Source organism: Globicephala melas, chromosome 10 (genome assembly GCF_963455315.2).
Source record: "Globicephala melas chromosome 10, mGloMel1.2, whole genome shotgun sequence".
Taxonomy (NCBI): domain Eukaryota; kingdom Metazoa; phylum Chordata; class Mammalia; order Artiodactyla; family Delphinidae; genus Globicephala; species Globicephala melas.
This window is the reverse complement of record NC_083323.1, coordinates 64,784,284-64,811,609: the sequence shown is the minus strand read 5'-3', so window position 1 is coordinate 64,811,609 and position 27,326 is coordinate 64,784,284. Positions and strand designations below refer to the sequence as shown.

Below are 27,326 nucleotides of genomic sequence, written 5' to 3'. Positions count from 1 at the left end.
AATGTAAAGAGTTGCCAACACGTGGCAAGTTCAAGTTTTACTTTTTGGGACTTTCAGGAATTTTTTTTTTTTTTTAATATTTTCAATTCCCAGTTGGCTGAATCCACAGATGCAGACGGAACCTATGGAAACGGAGGGCCAGCTCTACAAGTCTTAGAGTTAACAAAGACTATTCCTACATGTTTAATATGCAAAATGATTGTCCATACAATGAACAGACCCTGTTCCTGTACCCTCTTCCATCTCATGTCTAATACCTACAGCCACGGGAGCTTGCAACTCCTGGTCTTGTTCTCAGGCATCTGGGTGTTCCTGGAGTGTGTCTTAGGTTCTGGATTAATCCCAGTGCTTGCTAGTTTCCTTAATCCCCCACTGCCTACAGACCAGGACAGGCAGGTCAGACATCTAAAAGTAAAGGTTCTGGTGGCTCTAATTCTCCTCCTCATTTACATGCCTCATTGTCCAAAAATACGCTGATTTCCACAGTTGAGCCATCATATTTCCTCCTAGTTTAGCATTAATGCTATATATTCAGTGGTTCTTAGTGTAGAAGAATCTAAATACCCTAGTTCAGTTACTTCCCTGATCATTTCGTCTCCTTATAATTGAGGTTATGTGTAGATTGTTATAACCAGCAATTCATTGAGTCCATAGTTTTTTTTTATAAAAATGAAGGAAAGGGAGGGAGGGGAGGAGGGAGCAGAGACAGGAAGAGGAACACAAACAGGGCTCAGTAAATGTGAACCACAGTATGATCAATAGTTGGCCTCAGGACTGGTATGTTTTACTCTGAGTCCTCTCTCCTTGGTAATTCCTTCAGCCTACTGGAGACAAGGCAAAACTGTATTTCCATTGTCTGCACTCTCTCTTTATATTAATTAATTATTTAAAAAATCCTAGGTTTTTAAAGGACCTGTTATGTTGGAAAGGAAAGTGAAGAAAGAGATCTGCGTGTAATCATCCGCCTTCCACTCTGCACCCCCAAATCTCAGCACACCTCTGGGGAATAGACTGCTTAGCCAGTGTCCCCCTCCATACATAGATGGCTGTCTGAATGGACAGGGACTTTGATAGACTCGTCCAGGAGAACTGCAGCCAGCTTCATTGGCATCCAGATAAAATGTCTCACTGCTCAGACTGGCAGGGGCATTGAATGGGGTGTCAGCAAAGCCGACAGATCTTTTCTCCAAAAGCTCATTAGGAGAAGGTGTAGCCCAAGGTGACCCTGGCGGTCTCCGGCTGAGGACCTTCAGGGAAAAAAATTCTTTTCAGGTCCTAAGAGGCATCCCGTGGTACAGCCACCAAGAAAAGGGACTTTAGCCCCAAAGTGACAGACTGAGGACTAAATTAGATTAAATCTTTGTCCCCACATGTAAAAGAAATGATTAGGAAATCTCAGTGTTGGCTTGAAAAAGTGTGTGGGATTGGTTGAGATGAAGTGGGGAGAGCCAGCCAGCAGCTGGGCTCATCTGGGAGCACAGATAAGAGTTGAGACTCTGTAATTAGCTCCAGGAAAGAGGAAGCCCTGAGCCATCTCCCCGAGCAGGCTGAGGCCACAGGGCCATGCCCTCCAGCTGGCGGAGGCTTCTGCTCACACCCAAGCCCTCCGACGGAAGTACCGTCTCTCTCCTGATAGGACGAGAGTGACCCAGCCGATCGGCAGGTGGCCAAGAGGAACTCCCAACGGCCTTCTTCTCCTCTGAGCACGGGTGACAGTGTGGCATGCCCCCGACCTCTCTTCCTTCCTCCTGGACTAAGCCCTGATGGGTCAGGACAATAAGGAGATCGTCCTTGCATGACCCTGTGACTATGCATCCCTCATCAGCAGACTTCGGCCACAAGGTAAAGGACTTACTTCAGGCTGGTGAGCTGGGTCCTGGCCCCTGGCCATCAACGATACATCCCTGTTCTTAAGACATCCACTGAGAGAACTTATTCAGACAAAACATTTGGGGGCTTTTTCGATTTAGGACTTTCCCACTTAAAGAAATAAGAAGCTTCTCATCTAGTTTTGTTTGACAGCCTCAGCAGACGACAGGCAAAGTTTGCAGATTTTTCTTAGGCTACTTCCTCCTAAAATTTGTCTGTGGTTAATCACGCTCTGCAAGAGACAGTTTCTCCTTCAGCCTGGGGGCTAACATTCTGTGACTCCACCATATGTCCAGGACTTCTGAGCCTGCCGTCACCAGACACAACCCCGAAACCCAAACAGTAACACTTTAGGTAATGGACTTGGGGAAGTCAGCTTAGTGCCAGGCTTTGTTCCCCAGAAGTCGTAAGTCAAAACAGTCTGCCTGACTTGGCCACAATATTTTAATTTCCATTTCCATCACCTTTCTTTTTTCTTTTAACTTTTTATTTTATATTAGAGTATAGTTGATTAACAATATTGTGATAGTTCTAGGTGTACAGCAAAGTGATTCAGTTATACGTATACATGCATCTATTCTTTTTCAAATTCTTTTCCCATTTAGGTTGTTACATAATATTGAGCAGAGTTCCCTGTGCTGTACAGAAGGTCCTTGTTGGTTACCCATCTTAAATATAGCAGCGTATACATGTCAATCCCAGACTCCCTAACTATCCCTTCCCCCAACCCTTCCCCCCCCATAACCATAAGTTTGTTAAGTCTGTGAGTCTGTTTCTGTTTTGTAAATAAGTTCATTTATATCATTTCTTTTTAGATTCTGAAAGTAAGCAATATCACATAATATTTCTCTTTCTCTCTCTGACTTACTTCATTCAGTATGACAATCTCTAGGTCCATCCATCTTGCCGCAAATGGCATTATTTTGTTCTTTTTAATGGCTGAGTAGTATTCTATTGCATATATGTGCCACATCTTCTTTATCCATTCCTCTGTAGATGTACATTTAGGTTGCTTCCATGTCCTGGCTATTGTAAACAGTGCTGCAATGAACACTAGGGTGCATGTATCCTTTCAGACCTTGTTTTTCTCTGAATATATGCCCAGGAATGGGATTGCAGGATCATATGGTAGCTCTATTCTTAGTTTTTTAAGGAACCTCCATACTGTTCTCCATAGTGATTGTATCAATTTACATTCCCACCAACAGTGCAAGAGGGTTCCCTTTTCTCCACACCCTCTCCAGCATTTTGTTTGTGGATTTCCATCACCTTTCTTGATGTGACACCACTATAGGCCTGTAAGTGGTGAGGCGCCCAGTACTGAGGGTGGGCAGAGAGCAGGGACAGGGGGAGTTGGCTGGCTCTGGACCTTGCTACTTCCTAGCTGACTGGCCTGGGGCAAGCCCTGACCTAAGAAATCCCTTCCCTCATTTCATCTTCCTCCTGGAGACAGGAACACTAACCCGGCATGGCGGTTTAAAAGGTAACAACTAATGGACAGCTAATATCTGGATGGATATTAGACTCCCAATAAATGGTGGCAATAATTATTATTGTTGACTTTGTCAAAAGAGTTAAAACTCTTAAAGTGCTCAGAATAGTATACTCGATAAGTGTTTGTTATTATGTATTCTTGTGATCTGAAGGAACCCAGATGCCTTGTCACTTTGGGATCTGCAGGCCTCACTGAGGTAATGCTATGTATTTGGCTAACATGCCTGATTAAGAAAAGGCAGAAGGTTTGATATTTTCAGAAAATTTTTGACACGATTTAGCAGGTTAAATTTAGCCTATGAAAGGGAAGTGAAATCGTATGATCTGCGTCTTAGGAAGAACAAAGACTGCAGGTCAGAGAATGGGGTGGAGGAAGAAAACCGTATACATGGGAAGATAAATTAAGAAGCCACAGCAGGACTGCAGATCTGAGCTGAGGTCAAGACTGTAGGGAGAGAAGGGGACTTATCCAGCAGTGGTTCAGCAGGTAGAATCTACTCTACTCCAGGTGGAGGAAGGCAAGGGAGGAATCACAGATGACCTTGTAATTTCTGTCGTGTGGCAATTAAGTAAATGTTGGCTTCACTTACTGAGAAGAAGAACAAGCTTGCGGAATAAGCTCATTAGTTTAGAACTGGTTTTAAATTGGATCTTTGCACAGTTGCAGAGTTTATTCAACCAGCAATAAAGAGACATTTCTTTCTTCTTAGGAATTTTTGTCATGTATTTTAAAACTACTCCGTGATTTAACTAGCATGCATCTCCAAGAATAAATGCATATATGGAACATAAACACAAAGTTTTTTGTTCTGATACCAGTATATCAGGTGACTGATCAAGAATTATGCAACACTTAGAAATCATGACTAAGAAAACAGAATATCAACATATGATTCAAAGATTTACAGTCATAGGTTAATTAAACTGGTGAACACTAGATTCAGAGAAGTGGAAGTAATTTGTAGTTCTCCATCTTCATTTTTTTAAATGTATTTCAGAGATTCAACAACAAAATGTGTTAAGGAAAGGAATGTCCTAAAGGAGAAAGAAAGGAAGGCAATAAGAAATAGCCAGTAACATTATTTTTGTAAATAATAATTTGGAAAAATATTTAAAAGCCTACTATTGTACTGGTAGAATGGAATAGTGACACACATTTGATTTATAAAACAAATGATGCCATTTGGGGCAATCATTATCTTTATAAAGCAAATGTCCTTCTGAAGAGGGTCTGACAAGAAGCCACTTTTCACAATGCTATTTTCAATCATATTCGTATCTTCAGTAAGATTTTTCAAATCCTTTTTCAGTGATAGAAGTGATGCCCTAACATAAGGCTGTAACTTCACTTCCAATATTGAATTACAATCATCTGCTTCTGTGTTTCTCCCTGACTGGGAACTTTTTTTTTTTTTTTTTGCGGTACGCGGGCCTCTCAGTGTTGCGGCCTCTCCCGTTGCGGAGCACAGGCTCCGGAAGCGCAGGCTCAGCGGCCATGGCTCACGGGCCTAGCCGCCCCGCGGCATGTGGGATCTTCCTGGACCGGGGCACGAACCCGTGTCCCCTGCATCGGCAGGCGGACTCTCAACCACTGCGCCACCAGGGAAGCCCTGTTTTTCCATTTTATATATAATAGTTGCATCTGCTAACCCCAAACTCCCAATCCATCCCTCCCCCTCCCTCCCTCCCCCCTGCAACCACAAGTCTGCTCTCTATGTCTGTGAATCTGTTTCTATTTAATAGATAAGTTCATTTGTGTCATATTTTAGATTCCACATATAAATGATATATGATATTTGTCTTTGTCTGACTTATTTCACTTAGTATGATAATCTCTAGGTCCATCCACGTTGCTGCAAATGGCATTATTTCATTCTTTTTTATGGCTGAGTAATATTCCATTGTACACATGTACGACATCTTCTTTATCCATTCATCTGTCGATGGACATTTAGGTTGTTCCATGTCTTGGCTATTGTGAATAGTGCTACTATGAACATTCGGGTTCTTGTATCTTTTTGAATTATAGTTTTGTCCAGATATATGCCCAGGAGTGGGATTGCTGGATCATATGGTAGCTCTATTTTTAGTTTTTTAAGGAACCTCCATACTGTTTTCCGTAGTGGCTGCATCAGCTTACATTCCCAAAATACCCATATTTTTAAAAACTGACAGTGTTGTGAATAGCCCCCTCCAATATGACAAGTTGAAAAGTAAAAGGCATTTTAAAGAGAAGATTTTCAAACACAGATCATGAATGTAAAAGGTAAAGGGAGATTCTTTGCCAGCTTTTCTTGGTGAGAGAAAAATGATGCTCCCAGCGTTTTGCAGGTCTAGGGTGGAACCTCTTTGCTTGCATAGTTTATGCCAACATGGATTTTGTATAGGATATTTGTTGTCACTAATAAATAACTAAGTCAACTGACCCTTAACATAAAACATCTCAAAAAGAGTGTCTTCGAGCACTGGCCTGGGGTTGGACAAAGCTGTGTTCTTACAGATATGGTGAGCAGGTGAATTTTAGAGAACTGGATGTTCGATGTTATTCAGCCTGAAAAAAGAAGGAAATCCTGTCACCTACAACAACATGGATGAACCTTGGGGACATTATATTAAGTGAAATGAGCCAGACACAAAAAGACAAATACTTGTGATTCCACTTCTGTGAGGTGTCTATAGCAGCCAAATTCACAGGAACAGAAAAGTAGAATGGTGGTTCCCAGGGGGTGTGGAGACCAGCAAAAGGAGAGTTATTGTTTAATGGATAGAGTTTTTCAGATTTGTAAGATGAAATGGTCTGTTTCACAACAGTGCAAATATACTTAACAGTGCTGAACTGCACGCTTGCAAATGGTTAAGATGGTAATAAGAGAGAGAGAGAGAGACTGGAATCAGAAAACTAAGCCAGTAGTCTGGAGTCTTCTAATAAAATGTAATATTATTTAGAGGTGAGGGACATTGCTAAATAATTCAGGGCCCTATTCTCCTAGGGTATTAAATTACTCTTTGTGAAAAAGGTTCACAAGCTTTTATTTCTCCTGATTTTCCTGCAATTCATGAACCGTGGCTCTGGGACTATGGGACCAAGATTTAGGAGGCCTGGTTCTTGGTTCAAGCTCAGTAGTTAGCCATTGAAAGTCTATTTTTATACTGCTAAATTACTAAGATAATTTAGTAATTATTTTATATTACTAAAGCATGGATGTATGTATACCAACTCCTAGAATAAATTGAACATTGACCAAGTGCCAAGCACTCTGCTTAGCATTTGGCCTGTTCAATCTCCACAAGTGGAATTGGACCAGAGAGCTTAAGTAACTTTCCCAAAGTCACTCAGCTTGTGCATTACAAACTTCGGACTCTGAACTCATTTCTTCTGCCTGCAAAGGCCATGCTCGGAACCATGAAGCTACACTGGAGCAGAATAGGGAAGTCACATGAAACATAAAAATTCTAAGAAAGTTTGCAGAAAAGTTAAAGCAATCCTGACAGAATGAGGTCTCTATAAATTCCGTTCCTCCGAAATTGAGTTATTTGTAGTGAAGTGGATGGACCTAGAGTCAGTCATACAGAGTGAAGTAAGTCAGAAAGAGAAAAACAAATACTGTATACTAACACATATATATGGAATCTAAAAAAAAAGAAAAGAAAAAAAAAGTAGTTTTGATGAACCTAGGGGCAGGACAGGAATAAAGACGCAGACGTAGAGAATGGACTTGAGGACACGGGGAGGGGGAAGGGTAAGCTGGGACGAAGTAAGAGAGTGGCGTGGACATATATACACTACCAAATGTCAAATAGACAGCTAGTGGGAAGAAAATGCATAGCACAGGGAGATCAGCTCGGTGCTTTGTGACCACCTAGAGGGGTGGGATAGGGAGGGTGGGAGGGAGAGGCAAGAGGGAGGAGATATGCGGATATATGTATAAATATAGCTGATTCACTTTGTTATAAAGCAGAAAATAACACACCATTGTAAAGCAATTATACTCCAATAAAGATGTTAAAAAAATTTAATAAATAAACAAATAAATAAATTCCGTTCCTCTCATTCCATCCATCCTGGTGAAACCACGACCTGGGCTCTTGCCAGCCTGTAACCTCCCAAACTCTAGCAACTCTAGCCTTGTTCCTCTACAACACAGAAGTTTGCATATACCAAATTAGTGCAGAATTGAGTCCAGTTACTAAATTCAGCTCATGAGAAGTTTTGATCCAGTCTCAAAGTTCTTTTTTTTTTAATTTTCTTCTTTTTACTTATGTATTTTTTATTTACTTTTGGCTGCATTGGGTCTTTTTTGCTGTGCACGGGCTTTCTCTAGCTGCGGCGAGCAGGGGCTACTCTTCGTTGTGGTGTGCAGGATTCTCATTGCGGTGGCCTCTCTTGTTGCGGAGCACGGCCTCTAGGCGCACAGGTTTCAGTAGTTGTGGAGCGCGGGCTCAGTAGTTGTGGCGCACGGGCTTCGCTGCTCTGCGGCATGTGGGATCTTCTCAGACCAGGGCTTGAACCCGTGTCCCCTGCATTGGCAGGTGGATTCTTAAGCATTGTGCCACCAGGGAAGCCCTCAAAATTCTTAATATACTCTCATAGAAGACTTTGTGCCCCCAAAGAAACAAATTATTCATATGTGCTTGAAAGTGCTAAATGCAAATGCTTTGAAGAGAAATGATCGAAACTACGTCCTGTTTCAAGGCACACAAGCAAAGAAAACACATATTTTTTGTGATTTGCCAAATTTGGTCCTCTTTTTAGGGTAACCAGGCATTGATTTGAACACAAACACACACCAGCTGGCGGAAATAAGTGCGTTTATAAGTAAATATTTAGTGGGCTGATTTCTGGCCTGCTTGAAACACTCAGTTCCAAGAAGATAAGAAAAATAAGTGTTCCTTAAAATAGAAAATGTGGCTATAATGATAATGGCTCATAGAAAGATAAGTCTAAATTAATCTGTGGCTGGAACTATTAAAAAGTTGTTAATATTAAAGGAACCATCATTTCTGCCCTTATATTCAGAATACTTTTTCACTAAATTATATTTCACTTCTGTGAGTTTGCTTTTAAATAAATCATGGTTTAAAATAAATTATAAAATTCTAATGGCACATTAACGTAAATAGAAACTGAAAGGCAAAACCGCAATCCGACTAAGTACCATTCTTGCCCACTCTGCACCTGCACCCACATGGCTGGAAACAGACTAGAGAAAACCAACCACCCCTGCTGGGCATCCTCAGTCGAAATAAGGGCTCCCAGCCTTAAGTGGGCCTCCGTACTGTTGAGTAATGGCAGCCTCCTGATCCCCCAGACACCTATTTCATACCTTCTTCTCCATCCTCAAACCTCTAATCCCACCTTCCCCAGGTTCACTCTAAACTGGTGACCTGGACCTTGCTGCCTATTTCACTGAGAAAAGAGCAATCAGGAAAACCCCAGCCAGCTGTCACCTCCACATCGTGCGTCTTCCCTGGCGTTTCTCTGGTTGAACTGTCCACGCTCCCACCCAAGGCCAAGCCCTCCACCTGGGCACTAGAGCCCATCTCTTTCGCCAACTCAGGGGCATGGCTCCAGAATTCTCCCCATTCCTCCTGCAGCATCTGTTTTTCCCTGTTTACTGAATCATTCCTGTAAGCATCCAAACACGCTACCATTGTTCCCCATCTTAAACGAAGCAAAAACTCTCTTATCACCACTTCCCCTGCAGCTGACTTCTCTCTCTTGGCTTCCCTTTAGAGTAAAACTCCTCTGGAGGGGGGCACTGCCTCCAATTCTCCTCCCATTGTCTCTTAACCACTCTAACCTGCAGTTTTCCCCACCACTCTGTCTAGGTTCCCAATGTTCTGCCAATGGCCAAACATCCCACTCGACTTATCAGCTATCTCTGACTCAGACCATCCCTCCTTGGAGTCCTCCCTCGACACACGTGTTTTTCCCTTGGCTCCTGGGACCTCGCACATTCTTCTTCCTGCTTCACCGACTCTTCCTTCTCAGTCTCTTTCCATGTTCCTTCTCCTCTTCCTGACCTCCCAGGTGTGGAGCGCCCCAGGGCTCAATTCTCAGACAGCTTTTCTTCTCTAGCTTCACCGTCTCCATTGGCAACAGCATCCAAACCCAAACCAAACTGTTATCTCCAGCCTGGTCCTCTCCCTCAGCTCCATAAAAGGTATCTCAAACAGAACAAGCCCTCCACCCCCAAACCTGTTTCTCCCAAAGTTTCTCCATCTCAGTAACTTCATCCAGTAACTTCATCCCTCCTGTTGCTCAGGCCAAGAGCCATGGAGCTAGCCGTTGTCTTCCCTCCTTTTCTCACACCCCATCTAATCTCCACAGGCAAATCCTACCACCTCTACTTTCAAAATATATCCAGAATCTGACCCTTTCTCATTCCTTGGCTAATGTCATTCCGGCTTAAGGCTCAACTCCTGCCTTACTCAGTAACCTCCTAATTGGTCCCCCTCCTTCCCCTCTTACCCCGGACAGTCTAGACTAAAGTGGTGTTGATTTTCTGCTCAAACCCTGCACAACAGCTCCCAAAATAAAAGCCCAAGTCCTTTCGATGACCTTGATCTGCCTCCCTTCTTCCCTGAGTGTGTCTCCCGTGTCCCCCTCCCTTGTTCACTTAGTCTAGTCACGCTCGCCTACTTGTTCTCTCTGCTTGGAGCTTTCTCCCCACAGATTTCCACGTGGTTTGCCCCCTTACCTCTCTCTGGATACTGCTGGTCCCTTCTGTCTTCTGGTTCTCAGCTGGGTCTCTGTAACAAAAGACAGATTAACAGGAGAAAAGCTAGAAAGTAGCCTTCCAAAGGAAATGAAGACCTAAAGGAAGGTTCAGCCTGAGTGTTTTCACACTGGGTTTGATGAAGGTTGATAGGACAAAGGGTAAGAGCTAAGGGCGGAGAACAGAGGGAACTTAACAAGGTCAGTTTGTTGGAATTCCTCTGAGTCCCTTTGTCTTCAGAGATAAGGATGCTCCTTTCTTATGAGTATAGCGAGGGCCCCTCCCACACAGGGTCTTAGGACCTGCTTCAGGGGGCATCAGAGAGTCCTTCCAGTACCTGCTGCTTTCTCACATTCTTTCAGCTTAAAATATTTAGTATGTTGAGGTGCTGTATTCTAGGGTACAGTGTTATGAACCTTGTCGCCACACCATTTAAAATTCCAACCCACAGTCCCTACATCCTCCCCATGCAGCAATCATGTTCCTCTTTTCTTTTATATAACATATTATTCTACTTACTTTTTAATTGTCTGCTTCCCCTCAGCCCAAATGTCAACTATATAAGGGCAAGGTGTTTGTTTTTTTTTTCCATGTTATTCACAGCGATATCCCTAGCACCTCTAATACTGCCTACCACGATTATTTTGAATGAATGAGTGAAAGAATAAATGAGCCATGGTTAATGATATAGATATATTTTATTATACACCACCGTGTACCTGGTTCTTGTCTGTTTTTCTCGTTTAATCTTTGCATCTCTGTAGTGCTTATTTCTATCCCTGTTTCGCAGATGAGAAAATCAGAGTCGCAGATGAGAAAATCATAGTCTCAGAGGAGTTAATTGACTACCAAAGACATGCAGCTACAAGTGACAGAATCAGGTTTCAAACCCAAGTCTGTTTGGCCCCAAAGCCAGTGATCTGACAGTTCACTTTATTTCACAGCATTATAGCTCTGGCTCCAATCCTCACCGTCAACAGACATGCAGTCACCAAATCACAAATCAAGATCAGGGTTTCTGGGGGCTTCCCTGGTGGCGCAGTGGTTGAGAGTCCGCCTGCTGATGCAGGGGACACGGGTTCGTGCCCCGGTCCGGGAGGATCCCACATGCCGCGGAGCAGCTGGGCCCGAGAGCCTTGGCCGCTGAGCCTGCGGGTCCGGAGCCTGTGCTCCGCAACGGGAGAGGCCACAACAGTGAGAGGCTCGCGTACCGCAAAAAAAAAAAAAAAAAAAAAAGATCAGGGTTTCTGAGTGAGTGGTCCCCAGATGGGATAGCACACCACGGGGACAGCAGCCCACCTCCTTTTACAGGCTGTTGTGAGTCTTGAGTTTTTTGAAAACATTTGAGTGTTTGGAACATTCTGGGTGATCAGTTTACCAAAGATCAGTTTCTGCAGTTTAACATTGGTTCTAAGTGATGCTCATATTCTTTCCTAACAACTGCCTTCAGTGCAAAGGGAAGTTGACTCTTTCAGAAAGAAGAAAGAGAATAAAATATTTCAGAGAGATATAGAATATCTGTATAGAATATTTCTGGTAGAATAGACAAGAAGCTGATGACAGTATTGTTTCTAGAAAGAAAACTGAGGGATTAGGGAACAAGAAAGGGAGGGGGACTTACTTCTCTCTCATATACCAGTTGTACCTTCTGAAGTTTTGTGCCATGTGCATTAAATAGCTTCTAGAAATAAGAAAAATGTAAGAATCACAATGAGGGCAGTGTGCCCTGTGTGGCCTTCCCCGCCCCCCAACTCCCCAAGCCCCCAGAGGGCAGCGACGATGACTCCCTGCAGACGGAAACACTCCATCCTATGCTGATCACCGAGGGGATTTAAGTCACTTAAGCTCTCCCAGGGCCTCAGTTTCACCATCTACAAAGTGAAGATAATAATTAGAGCTTGGCTTACTTTATGTACTGGGATCTGTTGCGAGATAGCACATTCTAAGTGTAAAACATTATACATGGGTAGTTCTCATTATTTTTTAGGAAAAAGCCAGGTTTGGTGGATGAGAAAGGCAGCTCACTGAGCTACGGAACATGAAATGGGGCCAGGATAGCAATCATAACTGTCTCCATGTATCATAATAAGTTCTTGGAAGTAAGAAAATCGTTGGAAAATCTGTTGCTTGGTCTCAAAAATATTCATTTTAAATTTAAAGAGTACAGGCAAGATTATCATTTGCATTATTACAGCTCCTCTATTCTCTGGTCTTAGGATAATTATGTGAATTTTAGTCATCCTCTAAATTGTTCTTTTATTCTCACAAAGTACACACTAGCTGGAATTTAGAGAACTGGAAAGATCTGCAACTCATTTATAGAATTGCAAGAATCAAATAATGGCAAGTTTTCAAATTATGTCATAGATTACTCTGAATTTTAAAATACTTAAGTTATCAGCTGGGTTCTAGATGCAGCCCTGCCTTGAGACACAATAATGATTGTATTAAAACTCATGGAAAAACTGTGAAATAATTTGATTTGTGGCTATAGATAAGAGGATCAAAACAATGGGTAATGTGTAGGATTAATTTTTAAGCCATACATTGAGTAGTCAGTGAAGTAAGCTGGTATTTTTCAAAAAAAGACCACTGCGTTGCTTTATCGGCCAGTTTACCTAAAACATAGCATTAAACACAAAAGCCATGTAGGCATGAAGGGCATGTATTTCAGGACCATTTTGGAATCTGTTACTCTTGTTCATTAGGTATTTTATACCATTTAATGTAGTGGAGACACATTCTATCCTAAAATGTTTGACACACCTCTAGAGGGTTCGCCATTTGGGGAGAACTTTTAAAACTTCATTTTCTCTTTTTTAATGATTTATTTCCTCCGTCCCTTTTGTCTTGGTATCTGTAGGGGATGTGATATGATCTTCCTCCTCTTCCAAATCAGGTCCTTCCAAAACAAAACAAAGCTCTGAGCTTATCTAATCAATCAGAGGACCACTTCCCTTTTCCCCCTCCGTCACCTGCTGGTTTCAAATGCAGCGGGAGAGAAGGCGTCCTGGCTCTGCCACTTTCTGTGTTTACCTGAGGCCTGTGGCTGAGGCCCCTTGCCTTCTGCAGCTGTGTAATGGTCTATTCTTCCGCCCACAGTGCGTGGGAGGAGCAAGGGAAGCGATCTGAAAGTGGTTTGTAAACTGCAATGCCCCACACAAAAGTGCAAGATTATGACCTTAAAAAATTAATTAGAAAAGGGAGCAATCTTCCTCTCATCATTTCCTGTGTCTCTCTCCTCACTTCCTCCCGGCCCCTCGCTGTCTCTCCTTCCTTCCCCCCCTCTAATAGCTTTCCCAGCTGTGAACAAACCACACAAGTAAGGGTAACAAGAGCCCAAGGTCTGAATTGTTAGAACGAAACCAGGCAAGAGTCAATACACATTACACCCAAATTACTGAGAAATGTGAAATGAAAACTAGCTCAGAGCCAAATTCCAGGAAGATGCTGTATTTTGATTTACTTACCACTTTGTGTTTTCGTATTTGCCCAGTTCTTAAAGCTTCGGTCATTAGTCTTCCACTTCGTAATGCAAGAAAGTAAATGCTGTCTCGTGTCATTTGCCCCAGATGCCTCCAGAAATGGCCTCTTCTCCCCAGACGCTGGCTCACAAACGGAGCAGCACCCAGAGGTGAACTTATCTGCCTTGCAGCCCAGGCTCTGGGCTCTCCAACCTGACACGTCAACCTCCAGCTGAGAAAGGAGTCTGTCTAGGAAAAGAACTAGAATCAACTGAGAGGCACATTTTTTAATCACCAGTTACTTTAATGAGTAAGTACTTTCCAGTTTTTCCATTTTATTTTAAGCATTAATTTTGCATTTCTGACCAGCCTTTTTCAGGATCCTCATTTCTTGGGCACTTTGTATAGGAAGAAGTCACCATCCTAGCCCAGTCCACCGTACCCCCACTTAACTGAAGAGCCCTAGAGAGACAACCATTATTATTGTAATATTATTTTGTAATAAGGATTTGTGACTGATAAGCTACTAAGTCTCTAAAAGCGTACAGTGCAAGGAAACAGCCAGCTGTGAACTGGAGAAAGGCGGTGACACGTCTATTGTCTGTGTCATCTTGTATGTTGTGGTTGACCACAACGGCTTGGCATCAGTTATGACTCCCAGATCCACCTTTTATAAAATGGATGACCTTGGGCGATGACTCAATCTTGTAATTTTCGAACGTGTAAAATGGAGAGAATAAAGCACCAATTTCATACGGGTCTTAAGAGGAATAAATACTGAACATACTGTCGGAGTGGGTACTAAATAACGTGACTAAGTAACAAGTTAACTTAGCAAATAATAAGCTAAAGACTAGATTTCATTGGAAAGCTCCCTTCGCTGCTAAATCCCATCCCCCAAATTGCTGAGCTGACTCTGAGTAACAACAATTAACATCGTGGAGTTTACAGAGCATCTCCTTTCATTTCCACAATTAACCCTGAGGTAGGCAGCGCTGTTAGCTTGGTTTTGTTACTGAGGGATAAGGGAGAAGCTGAGAGCTCTCCTGAGCATGTGGCAGGAAGAAACTCTTCGGTCCCAGCTCAGGTCTCAAGGGAGGAAAGCACGACTTGGGAAAGGTCTGGTGTCAGAAGTGAGCCGGTGCCTTCAGTTCTCCAGCCTAGATTCTCATTTCCTCAGCCCCCTCCCCTCCTGCGCTTCAGCCCTCCTCCTGTTCCCAGCCTTGGGCTTGAAACTGGGGAAATCTTTGACATACATACACTAATACGTATAAAATAGATAACTAATAAGAACCTGCTGTATAGCACAGGGAACTCCACTTCGCTACGCAGTAGAAAGTTACACAACATTGTAAAACAACTATACCCCAGTAAAAAACAAAATTTAAAAAAATGCTTTCTGAAAGTAAGAACAAAACCTTTTCATGGCCCATAAAAACATAAAAATTAAAAAAAAAAAGAAACTGGGGAAATGTACACGGAAAGCAGTGAGAACCCAGGGCTTCCAGATCCCCCTACCAAAGAGAGGTGCTAGGCAGCAGGGCAGACAGAGACTGGCTCTGAGAATCCTATTTTTCCATTCAAGAGCTTTGTTCGCCATTGAAACACTATCGCACCTAGTATCTCAATACTATGTAATATTAATAATACTACCCACAGCAATAATAAAATAATATTCATTTTAAAAGCTCTTCTGGGCAATCTCCCTAGAGAAACATAGGGGCCGTTTCTTCCATTTCAAGGTTGAACACACAGAGATAAAGTCAGCACTGGCAGTGGCAGAAACCCTCCGCCTGCTGACTCAGCCTAGGGTTCGCATGGCTGGTTAAATGGGCTTTTGTGGCCATTCCTGAAGACAGAATTTTCAGGATCCAACCTGTTAATCAGTTGAAAGCAGTTTAGTCATTATTAGCACCACCACCCACACTCTTTTCAGTCATGGAAACTTTTACTCAGCCATTGAACCTAGAGTAGTTAGAATCTAGAGTAGGCAACGTAAGAATAGAAAAGTTTGAAACATTGATGTAGCTTTAGGGCAGCACTGACTCTCCCACTGACCCACTCAGAAGAAGAGCTGACTATCGGTGACGGAAACAACTAGGTTGATTTCATAACCGCCTTGTTTTCACATGGAAGAATTGAAAGCTGTGCACACGGCATTGCTTTGTTTTGTTTTACGACAGAGAATAAAAAGGAAAATTACATGCAAATTTTTTTCCTAGGTAAGATTATTTTTTCCTCTTGATTTCAATAAATCTGTATAGCTGAGGTTAAAAGCCTGGGCTCTGGAGCCATATGTCCTCCTAAGGAAGCAAAACAAAATCTTAAGCTAATCTAATCCATCAGTAGATTCACTGTCCATAAGGGACAGGTGCTGCCTCTTCTTACTAGCTGTACAACCCTGGATGATTGACATAACTTCTCCAAGCCTCACTTTACTCACCCATAAAATGGAGGTAATAATAGTTTCTACTTCACTAGGTCATGAGAATAGAATAGGCCTTGCACAGGGTAAATGCTCAATGGATAATAACCATTGGTCCATGAGGGGTACAAAGATGGGTGAGACCTACTTCTGCCACCCAGGACTGGGATGTACTGGGGTAGAAATACACATGGACAGGTAATTATAGAACAAAACAGAACCAAGTGCTAAATAGAGGCAACTGTCAGAGGAAGGGGAGATTTTTCTGTCTGGGAAACTAGGAAAGGCTCTCAGACAGAATTGTACTCTAAACTGGGTCTTAAAGAAGGAACAGAATTTCAAAAGGAGAAGGGGTTAGGGAACGCTCAATGCTGAGTCATGGAGCAAACATGAAGAGGTAAGAAAAAGCCCTCTGGGTATACGCAAGCTCTATAATTCATCCACAGGCTTTGGAGAGATGCACAGAAGGAATGATCATACCCTAGGTTAAAAAACAAAGTTTATAAATGCAAAATGTTGTAGTTATGCTAGCGTATCAGATGAAAGTGAAGATATGAAATTGAGAAATATGAGAAAACACGTATACGATAAAAACTCTCCCATTTTAGAGAGTATTTCAATCAAAATAAGACACTTCCTTAAGGATTAAGAGAAATGTATGGGAAGTAGAAAATTTAACCGTAAAATCTAAAACAGAGGTGAAATTGATTACTGCCCTCAGCCTCCTAAAATATATTGCAACGTTCTCCTCCCTAAAGCGTATTTTCAAAAATTACATCTTATTTTTTTATTGCCAAGAAATAGTTGAACCGGCCTATATCCAGGCTGTCCCTGAAGGATTTTGATGTTTTACGAACAGTGACAACGGCCACAGTCATGAAAAATAAAAATGACTTGACCCAAGCGTTTTAGAAGCAGTTTGTTTCCACCTAGTTATCCCCAGCCAGTGTTGCAAGCGTAAATTATAGAGCAGTTCTCTGAAAATGCACAGCAAAATATGCCATCATTCTCAGGGATGATCGATATTTACCTTTAGGAAGATTGTTCAAAGGTCACAAGAGAATTATGTTAGGAATTCAGCCACAGTTTGATGGGAGGATGATGGCATCCAGAGAATTTAGAAGTGGTAAGTCTAAGTCACCAAGTCACGCAGACTAAGTCACTCCTTGCCCCCCCCCCCCACTTGGAACTCACCTGAACTCACCTTATTCTACTCACCAGAAGATGTCAGGCACTCAGGAGACAAGTTTGGGCTAGCTAAATTTACTGAGCACTTAAAAATATGGTAGACCTCATGTTAAGGACTTTACATGTGTTCATTTAACCCTCACTTCTTAAGAAATCTATAGTAGTATTCCTGTTTTACAGGTCAAAATTCTGAAGTGTTACTCTACCCAGGGTCTCAGAGGCTAGTAAGTGGTGGAGCAGGATATAAACCCAGAGGGCTGACTCGAGGGCCCACCCCCTCAGCCTCTGTGCTTTATGATCTCAATTCGGAGTCATCTGCATACAAATAGTAATTGATATGGGGACTGTATCATTTGTTTCCTTCCCAAATGGGACATTTAGGGGGAGGGTCGCTATTAACGATTACGCTGGGAAAGCAGACGTAAACCAGAAAAGCTGGGGCAATTAGGAGTGTGTGTTCACCTTACGGATGGACGCCAAGAGCGTGGATGAATCCAAAGGAAAGAATGTTGAAGAAAAGAAGAAAGGAGCCAATGAGTGGGCCTTGAGAAAGACCGACATCTGGGGATGGCCAGAGGAAGAGAAACTCACACAGGATACCGGGGGAGGTGAGACAGGAGACCAGGGTGTCAGAGTCTCCGGCAGAGTCGTGGAAGGGAGTCACCATCGGTGCCCCAGCCCCAAGGAGCTAGGAATGCTACAGATGTGATAACGACCGAGAAGTAGTCGCTGAAAGGAGCAACAAGGAAATCGCTGGGGATTTACTGACAAACGTTTCGCTTTGGTGCAGTTGGAAGCCAAAATCAAGTAAAAGGAGTGAGTGGGAGGTGAGGACCCAGACGCAGCCAGTTCAAACAACTTTGCAAGAAGTGGCCTTGAAGGGGAAGCAAAAGATAGGACTGTCTTGGAGGTGGAGTCAAAGACGTTTCCTTTCTTTTTTAAAGCAAGAAACTAGAATGTGTTTAAGGTTTAAAGAAAGGAGTCAGCCCCAGGAGATTGAAGGAAACACAGAAAGCATCATTCTCCCCTCTCCGGGGGACCTCCTGGAGCAAAGTGCCTGAGGATGTAGGAGGACCAGCCACCTGAGCTGAGGGATCACCTTTACACCTGAGGAGGTACAGCTCTGCCCCTTTGGGAGGGAGGAACGGGGAGCTGTGGGTTTGAGGGAGGCAACCAGAGCGAGCTGCCTTCTGCCGGCTCAGCATTCTTCCCACAGGGAGGGGTTGCTGTGCGGGGGGTTTAAAGGTGCCTAATGCACGTCGGCACTGGCCTAGACCTCTGATGGACGCTGACCTTGATCTCTTTTCATCTTCACTATTATTGAGTGACATGGGGGATATTACCCCTGTTTGACACCAGAAAAAAAACGTGGCTCGGGGCAGTGGGCAGGCAAGAGCACACGGCTGTTCAAGGCCAGACGCCACATCTGACTATGTCGTCTCCTCGAAGTGAAAGCCAGGTCACTGCCTTCCAGTATCTTTCATTCCTGTTAGAGGAGTAACAGGTAGGGAGTTAGCAAATGTAGGGTTTTTTTGTTGTGTTTGGCCTCACCACGTGGCTTTTGGGATTTTGTAGTTCCCCGAGCAGGGACCGAACCCTGCCCTTGGCAGTGAGAGCTTGGAGTCCTAACCACTGGACGGCCAGGGAATTCCCACAAGTGTAGTTTAAATAATGGTTCGAGACCAGAATGTGGAAGTTCGTCATAGGCTGTACGTGATTGAAATCATATTTTGTTTATACGAATTGCTTTGATTTTTTTACTTTAGGAGGTCCTTTGGTAAAACACAAGGTTTTTGTTTGTTTGTTTGGTTGGGTTTTTTTTAATGGGGCTCTTTGGATAAAGGCTCCATAGTTTATCTTTGTTTTTATAGAAGTTACCTGCATATCAGGTATTATGAACCCCCACTTCTTTCATAAAGGATGTCCCCTGCGTTTCTTTGTATAATCCATAAGAAATTTTTATATTGGACTATTACTATGGGGAAAATATGCTGCCTTAAGGATTTTTAAACTTGGTAATTTTCAAATTCTTCAAATGTGTGAAATTCTTCTGCTGATACTTTGTTACAAAAGAATCCCAAATTAAGATTGTGGCCTGGTGAGGATGGTACGGATACAAAGGGAATTATGTCCACAGTGATTCCTGCCTCCACAAGGAAAACTTGTGGTTACATTAATCTAAATGTTCGAAGATCATTAATCTAAATTCAATTTTCCATTTATGCCACATGTTTCTGAGATTTTAGCTGTGGTGTATAAGAACTAACTGAATAACCAAGTGAGATATATAGGCCATATGACATATGTGTTGGGATGGGGTAGAGAAACCATGAGAGTTGTTGCGGGATGGGAGCCAAACTTGCAGAATGACACCTGTCACAGCCCCAGGTATACACAGTGTTTTCTAAATTTTTACTGAATGAATGGGCTGCAGAGCTGAGGCCTGTATTAGAGGTGAGGGGTGTGGGATTAAAATCGGTCTTTCCAATGGCTAATATTTGGAAATCATCTTTCTATTGCTTTATGTATCACGGTATCTCACAGTACTTTCGTGCATCTTTAAAAATTTCTCCTAAAACCACTTTTAAAAATAATAGGCCTGCACTATTTCCCATTTTTGTGTTTACAGAGGAGTAGAATGTTAACTGACTTGCCCCAAATCGAAAGATCAATCTCTTGAGAATCCCCATCTGCGGAAAAGAGAAGTTTGCTTTCCTAAAGAGAAGTTTGAATCTTTTGCTTTTCTCTTTTCTTTGGAAACTTTACATGATACGCAATTTAATTTTTGACCAGTTTAAATTCCACGTAGAATACTAAACAAACACCGAGAACTGGTAAGCTGTATAGGTGAGTTCACGAAAAATCATTTTCTTATTTGTAACATCTAATCCATTAACGTTTAAGGGGATCTTGGATAGTTCAAACATAGATCTGATCACCAAAAATGCAGTTAGAAGGAAATAAAGTATTTATATTCCTAATACAGTGTTACATTAAGACGGTTAGTCATATGCAAGAAACTTCTAAACTAGTTAGAAGTACTTCCTACAACTAATCAGAACAACGTCCTAATTGTTAGTGATTACCTCTGTGATTTAAGACTTCTTTGCAGGGTCTCCACAGTAACTGGCCTCTATATCTTTGCCACTCTTCCTTTGACTAAAGATATTAGGAAAAGAAAAAAACGAACCTAATTTCTACAACACATTAATTAATGAAGAACAATGCTATGTGTTTGGTTTGTGATAGTTATAAAGCAATAGTCAGTGATTTACAAGTGACGGTTTATGAAGCTATTAAAAAAGCAATTAGCCCCAAATGGAAATCTAAGCAAGATGCCTAAACGTAATTTATTATAGTAGTAGCCATTATTTTTTTTTTTTTTTTTTTGCGGTACGCGGGCCCCCCACTGCTGTGGCCTCTCCCGTTGCGGAGCACAGGCTCCGGACGCGCAGGCCCAGCGGCCATGGCCCACGGGCCCAGCCGCTCCGCGGCATGCGGGATCCTCCCGGACCGGGGCACGAACCCGGGTCCCCCGCACCGGCAGGCGGACTCCCAACCACTGCGCCACCAGGGAAGCCCATAGTAGTAGCCATTATTAATGTATATTTCTGTCAGAGCTTTAGCCAAAGCCCAAATTTTACTTTGAAAACAGAAAAACATGGAACTACTTATAATTTAAGGAATCATCATAAAACTCTTTTAAAAATCGATTTTAATTTGAGGCTGGAATCACAGATTGCCTTGGATCATCCGCCTGTCTCCTCCCTCCCCTTGGACTCTTCCTACTGGCTTTGATATGTCATTTACATACATCAGTTCTAGCTGTTAGCTCCTTTGATATTTGTATGTGTCCATTTTCTTACCCCTCCTCTTGAGAGAAGAGACTGCCTTTTTATACCTACTCCTTGCACCTAGCACAATATCTAGTTCTCAATGAATTCCTTAATGAATGAATGAATGCGGCAGTTGATCTATAAAATAGCTACCAAAACTAATAAGTTTTGCAAATTTGAAGCAAAGAAAAACTCTTAAGCCAAAAAGATCACTGATCTGACTGTTTTCAAATCCCTTTTTTGTTTCATTTTTATAAATAAAAGCTTTGAAAATGGAACTTACCAACTTTTTTTTTTTTCCAGACCAGAGAAGATTCAGCTCTCCAAATTATTCTTCACTCACACCTCTGAAAAAAATCACTTTGTTTTTATTAGGTTTTGTTTTTAATGCTTGGCATCTTAGTTTTTAAATGATTTTTTTTCCCACAGTTATAGTCCTGAGGATGTCTGATTTGTTAATTCTGTTGTGACAGGAAGTTTATCAAGAATTTCATGAATTTCCTTTCAGTTTCAGCTTCTAACTGGAATGCTTCTTTCCAGTCATTTCCCTCTCCCTTCTTGCCTACAGTCCAATCTGCATGTTGCATTGCAGAAGAACAATAAGAAATTCTTAGGCGGGCATTTTTGCCCAGTTTTGGCTCCAAGCCCTTGGAACACCATCTGGGTGGATTAGGTTCACTGGTCAGGATATAGGGCAGCCAGAATTTCTCAAACACTGTGAGACTCTGAAATCTGTAGAAATTTGTTTTGGTTATTCTAAAATCCAGGTCTTTTAATTTTTGTATGTCTCTAGCTTGAGATCAAGGTATGGGATGAGATATATCTATATCCTCACTTGACCCCCCAACCCCCTAAGTACGCATGGACCCCTCTCCCTAGCAGGCAGAGTAAAGGATTACCTGCCTGTGCTTAAAGGCACACTGAAACACTCTTCTCCCATCTTGCCCTCAAATATTTCCCTGACATGAGCCAAGCTTTTGGATTCAGACTCACCTGCAGGGGTTCTGCTCTAAGGGGTGCCTCCTACAGGGACAGGCTTTGCCATCAGTAGTTTTAAATCTTAGCTCCATCACATGAAGATCCTTCCCTATAACATGGAAAGAATAAGAACCTTCTCACAAATCAGATAATATTTACAAAGCACTTGGCATCTGGTAGCTGTCCAATAAATGTTAATTTTGCTTTATTCAAAATCTTTCACTTGCTTCTTCTCATTTTATCTTCACAGAACCCTGCTAGACAAACGGCACAAATATTGTAACCCCCTTTTACAGATGATTAACCGGGTGTTCTGAAACTTGCTCAGTGAATTATTATTGATTATAATATTTATAATTATATATATAATAATATATAATACAATATTATATTATATAATAATATAATATTATATATTGTGTATATAATTATAATTATGACTATTAGAAATAGTCATTCATGCTATTTGTCAGGACATTGTTCTAACCACTTTATATTTAATCTTCAGATCAAATCTCTGAAGTGGGTGCTAAAAGTCCCATTTTACAGATGAGGAAAATTAAGGCAGAGAAAGGCTAAATAAGTTGCCCAGGGATAAAGAACTAGCAAAAAGAAGAGCTGAGATTCAAACCCAGATAGTGTGGCTCTAAAAGCAATGCTCTTCACCAGTATATTTAAGAGCCTCCGTTTTCCACAGCTTTTAAGTAGCGGATTTGACTCACATTGTGAGTTCAGCTCTAGAGACTTCATACTCAGAGAAGGAATGCACTGGGCCGTGTAAACACAGTACCACTGAAGGAGAGAGCGCTGGGTTATCCCATCTGCCAGCCTAGGGGAGGGAACTCCAGTGGAAGGGGATGATGTCCTCTACTCTAGGGCAGGGGTCCACAACCCCCAGGCTGTGGACTGGTACAGGTCCGAGGCCTGTTAGGAACCAGACCACACAGCAGGAGATGAGTGACAGGTGAGTGAGCGAAGCTTCATCTGCTGCTCCCCCCGTCGCTTCCCATTGCTCGCATTACCGCCTGTGCCATATCCCCAGCCTCGCCCCGTCCATGGAAAAATTGTGTCCATGAAACCGGTCCCTGGTGCCAAAAAAGGTTGGGGACTGCTGCTCTAGGGGACTAGAACAGAATATGACAAGAGTCCAGCCCAGAGAGGGCACATATAGCTGGGGTGGCATGGGAGCCCTGAAAACACTGGGAAAGGTTTTCCCCTTCACTTTGCACTTTGGAGACTTGGGTCTAGGGTAGAGTAATCCTGTTCACAAAGACCCCTGAAAGTCCACCGCACCTGCTCATTCTGTTTTCATGGCACTTAGCACTTTCAACTTTTTATTACAGTTACCAATGAATATATGTGATCTGCTCCTGAAGGGCGAGACCAGGTTTTATTCATTTTTATATGCTCCATGTGGAGCATTTAGTCAGTGCTTAGTGTAAGTTGGATGAATAAATGAATATAAACTAGTGAACATGCCTGAGCCCCAAGGGGATCTGGAGTTTGCTTAATTATGTTTTATTTTGTTGTACCACAATGAGCAAAAGCCTAGTTTGAAGCTTTTTATCTGATAGCAAAAACATTTAAATGAAGATTCATGTAAGCCAATATTTTAAACTGTTCTCTTAGTGGAGCACTTTTGTACTCCATCCATCTTCATGTTTTTATTTTTGTACTCATACCCATTTAAAACCACAAATAGTATAGCTTTAAAAAACCAGATGTGTAATTTACACCTATTAAAATGTTTACTAATGCATGAGAGCCTGCGAATAGCAAGCCACAGCAGATTTTAACAGCTTCTGTGTAAGTGTGTGAAGTGGATGTCATGTTCCTCCCCATGTGAGATTTGCCAGTAGTATTTTAGTGTGTTTCCACCTTTTATTCATTAGTGGATATGGCTGTAAATGGCAGCTTGAAATAAACTCGATCTGAAGTTCTGAAGACAAGTTTCACAACTTCTGACGTTTTATTCAGTGTAACTGGGGAAGAAAAATCTTTTCCTCTACACTTTTAGGTTCAGTGTCTGGGGCCCTGTGAATAAAACTAACAAAAGATAGATTAACAGGAGAAAAGGCACACAATTTTTGTTAATATTTATGTGCATAAAAGTTCACAGAAAAGGAATGAAACTCAAAGAAGCGGTGAAACTTGGGCTTATACACTATTGGGGTTTTTTTTGTGTGTTTTTTTGTTACGCGGGCCTCTCACTGCTGTGGCCTCTCCCGTTGCGGAGCACAGGCTCCGGACGCGCAGGCTCAGCGGCCACGGCTCACGGGCCCAGCCGCTCCGCGGCATGTGGGATCTTCCCGGACCGGGGCATGAACCGGTGTCCCCTGCATCGGCAGGCAGACTCTCAACCACTGCGCCAGCAGGGAAGCCCGGGCTTCCATACCATTTTAACAAAGAACAAAGGGTATGAGTTTCAAGGGATGATAAATTGTGGGGAAGGGATTTATGGGGGTACTAATGGAAAATAAGGGCTCTTTTAGTAAGGTTTGTTTATGCAGACTCATCTCGGGGTTGACAATTCACTGTCTTCTTCCTCGGCTCTTCTCTCCTTGCTGGGGGAAGGGGCACCTTCCTCAAAAGGAAATTTATGCCCTGCTTTTAGGTTCATAGTGGGAGGGCGGAGAACTCTTCCTGTATCTATTGATTCTCAGTGGCCTTTAGCTAAAATATTTCTTATGCCAAAGCATATTTGGGGTTGGCATATTCTGATCTTCAAATGAAACACTAAGAATATTACAGCTGAAACACACGTGAATTATTTCCAATTTTATTTATTCTTACAAGTCCCATCAATAAGAAACAGTTGCTCGCTTGTAAAAGAAATCTGTTTTTAATAATACCTGGCATATGTGCTCTTCCTTTCCGCAGCCTGTTGCATTTCATTAAATTCCTTTTAAGTTATTAAAATTGATTTACGACTATATAAAGTATATTTACAAAAAGGGGAGGGGGAGGCAAGTCACCCATAATCCTACTGTCCTATTAAAAACTGTTTTTTGCCTATTTTCTTTCAGTGTGATCTATGCATATCTATTTTATACCATTTCAGGGAAATGGGGCACACATATGGTAACTTCCTCAACTTAACAGTATATATCACACTCTCCATGTTCTTGCTTGATATAATCCTCAGTATTTAACAGCTGCAAAATTTGCCTAACCATTCTCCAGTTGTCAGACTTCTGGGCGGCCTCCAGGCCGGTGGTGGGGTATCTTGTGGTGGTTGTACCTCCAGCCCGGGAGGGCAGGGCCTCCACCCCCACCCCCACCCCCACCACCCGGCCAGGTAGAACCTGGGTTTCCTGGGTGTTCAGAGTTACGTCTCAGGCAGAAACTGCGTGCAGGCCAACCAGGGCTTCTGGCTCCAGGCTCCCTTCCTTCCGGGCTGACGGTAGCGGAGCCCCGCCCCTGCAGGTGCCCCAGGCTAAAGTTCCATCCCCGTCCCCGGGCCCTCCCAAACCGTCCTGCCCGAGGTGGACCCTTCCCATATGCTCTCTCCTTCTGTCCTAGCCATCCGCAGAGCCACCGAGTGAAAGGAAGGAGCTAGGCGGCGCGTCCCGGGCGTCATGGTCCACCTGCTCGCCTCCGAAGTACGGCAGCTACTTCACAACAAGTTCGTGGTCATCCTGGGGGACTCGGTCCAGAGGGCCGTGTACAAGGACCTGGTGCTCCTGCTGCAGAAGGACTGTCTGCTCACACTCAGCCAGCTCAAGGCCAAGGGAGAGTACAGCTTCGAGCAGGACGAGCTGGTGCAGGGGGGCAAGCAGGGCCGCATGCATAACGGCACCCACTACCGCGAGGTGCGCCAGTTCTGCTCCGGCCAGCACCTGGTGCGCTTCTACTTCCTGACGCGCGTGTACTCCGACTACGTGGAAGCCATCCTGGAGGAGCTGCATTCGGGTGAGCACGACCCGGACCTGGTCATCATGAACTCCTGCCTCTGGGACCTCACCAGGTACGGGGAGGACTCCTGGCCGAACTACCTGCAGAACCTGGAGAGCCTGTTTGGGCGCCTGCGCCAGGTGCTGCCCGAGTCGTGCCTCCTGGTTTGGAACACGGCCATGCCCGTGGGCAACAACATCAATAGCGGCTTCCTCCCGCCCGAGCTCCGACCCGCGGCCTCCACACTGAAAACCAACGTGATTGAGGCCAACTTCTACAGCTCTGTCGAGGCCCAAAAGCACGGCTTCGATGTGCTGGACTTGCACTTCCACTTCCGCCGCCACACAGGGAAGTACCTGCAGCCCGACGGGGTGCACTGGAACGAGCGAGCGCACCGGCATCTCTCCCAGCTTCTGCTGGCCCACGTGGCCGACGCCTGGGGGGTGGAGCTGCCCCAGCGTGACCCAGTGGGCAAGTGCATCAAGGATGGCCCCGCGAGGGGAGGACCTGGCCGGAGACTTGAGAGGCAGCGTCCGGCCTGCAGAGATCAACCGGCCTTCCCTCCTCCGCACCGACCCTTGCCTCTGCCTGGGTGCTGCCCCCTGCTCCCCACGCCATCTCCCCGCCCACCCCAGTTCCCACTTCTGCCCCCAAAACCCCGTCCCATCCCCCTTCAGCAGGTGACACCCCCGTTCCTTGTCTGTCCCCAAGATGCCGATTTTTCTTCAGACCGTCCTTTCCAATCGGATCAGTTCTCCTTGAACCATTTCCATTCAGATATTCTCCCATCTACCCAGACAGAATTTGCCTTCGATGGTGACTTTATGTTTAGTCCCCAGCCGCCTAGGCCCCCCTTCCCCCAACCCTGTTATCAGCAGCGGGCCCCTGTGGTCCATAGGGGTTTTCCCCGGTATTGTCCCCGTGGCCCCTACTTGCCCTGGAGAGGGCGGCCCAGAAATTCCAAGAGAAGGGCCCCAGCCTATAGAGAGCCAAGGCCTCAATAGACTGACTTGGGTGCCTTCCTCCTCATGCACATGGACTGGACAGATCGTCCGACTCTCCCCAGACAGACTGACCTTGTTAACTGAAGCCTTTGGTCCATTGCTGTTATCAATAATGGCAGGGAAGGGCAGTCTGACCTATTCTTGCTGGCTGTCGCTTCTCACTGCACTCTGCACTCTGCGAGGGGGAACCAGGCATCATTCCTGCCTCCCCACTGCCTATTCTCTTTGTCTTTTTGTAAATATAAAATTGAAATTAACAAGTTGTTTCATAAAAGTCGTTGTGGGTTTTGTGAGTCTGTATTTAATGGTGCCTCTCCCTTCCATTGAACACTTAGCTTCATAAGAGCAGGGACAGTATCTGCTGTAGAGTTACGGCCCCTTGATAAACTACTCAAAATGGAATTTCTCTAAAGGGTTTCCATAAAATGGATCTGATTCCTTACAAATAAATAAAA

The 27,326-nt window shown here is 43.6% G+C and overlaps 1 protein-coding gene and 1 long non-coding RNA gene across 7 annotated transcripts in view; one reads left to right on the top strand and one right to left on the bottom strand.

Annotated features, from left to right (window-relative positions):
• PCED1B (PC-esterase domain containing 1B) overlaps window positions 1–27,005 on the top strand; it is a 150,626-nt gene extending 123,621 nt beyond the window's left edge. For 3 of the 5 annotated variants that reach the window (XM_060306424.1, XM_060306426.1, XM_060306425.1), the window contains 2 exons: window positions 13,655–13,856; window positions 25,496–27,005. In XM_060306424.1, the coding sequence (XP_060162407.1) occupies window positions 25,552–26,871 (1,320 nt within the window). In that variant the 5' untranslated portion in view covers window positions 13,655–13,856; window positions 25,496–25,551 and the 3' untranslated portion in view covers window positions 26,872–27,005. Of the gene's footprint in view, window positions 1–13,654; window positions 13,857–17,766; window positions 18,275–22,854; window positions 22,938–25,495 lie in introns of those variants that run through there. The other 2 variants (XM_030835301.2, XM_060306427.1) reach the window with 2 other exon arrangements.
• On the bottom strand, window positions 7,410–17,318 carry LOC115841404 (uncharacterized). 2 transcript variants are annotated; one of them, XR_004034803.2, is made up of 6 exons: window positions 17,176–17,318; window positions 13,553–13,791; window positions 12,849–12,984; window positions 11,704–11,953; window positions 10,065–10,116; window positions 7,410–7,881 (listed from the first exon to the last, which is right to left on the bottom strand). It is a non-coding gene; the product is annotated as an uncharacterized lncRNA (long non-coding RNA). The 2 variants fall into 2 exon arrangements; XR_009565537.1 differs by lacking the exon at window positions 12,849–12,984.
• Window positions 27,006–27,326: the final 321 nt, after the last annotated feature.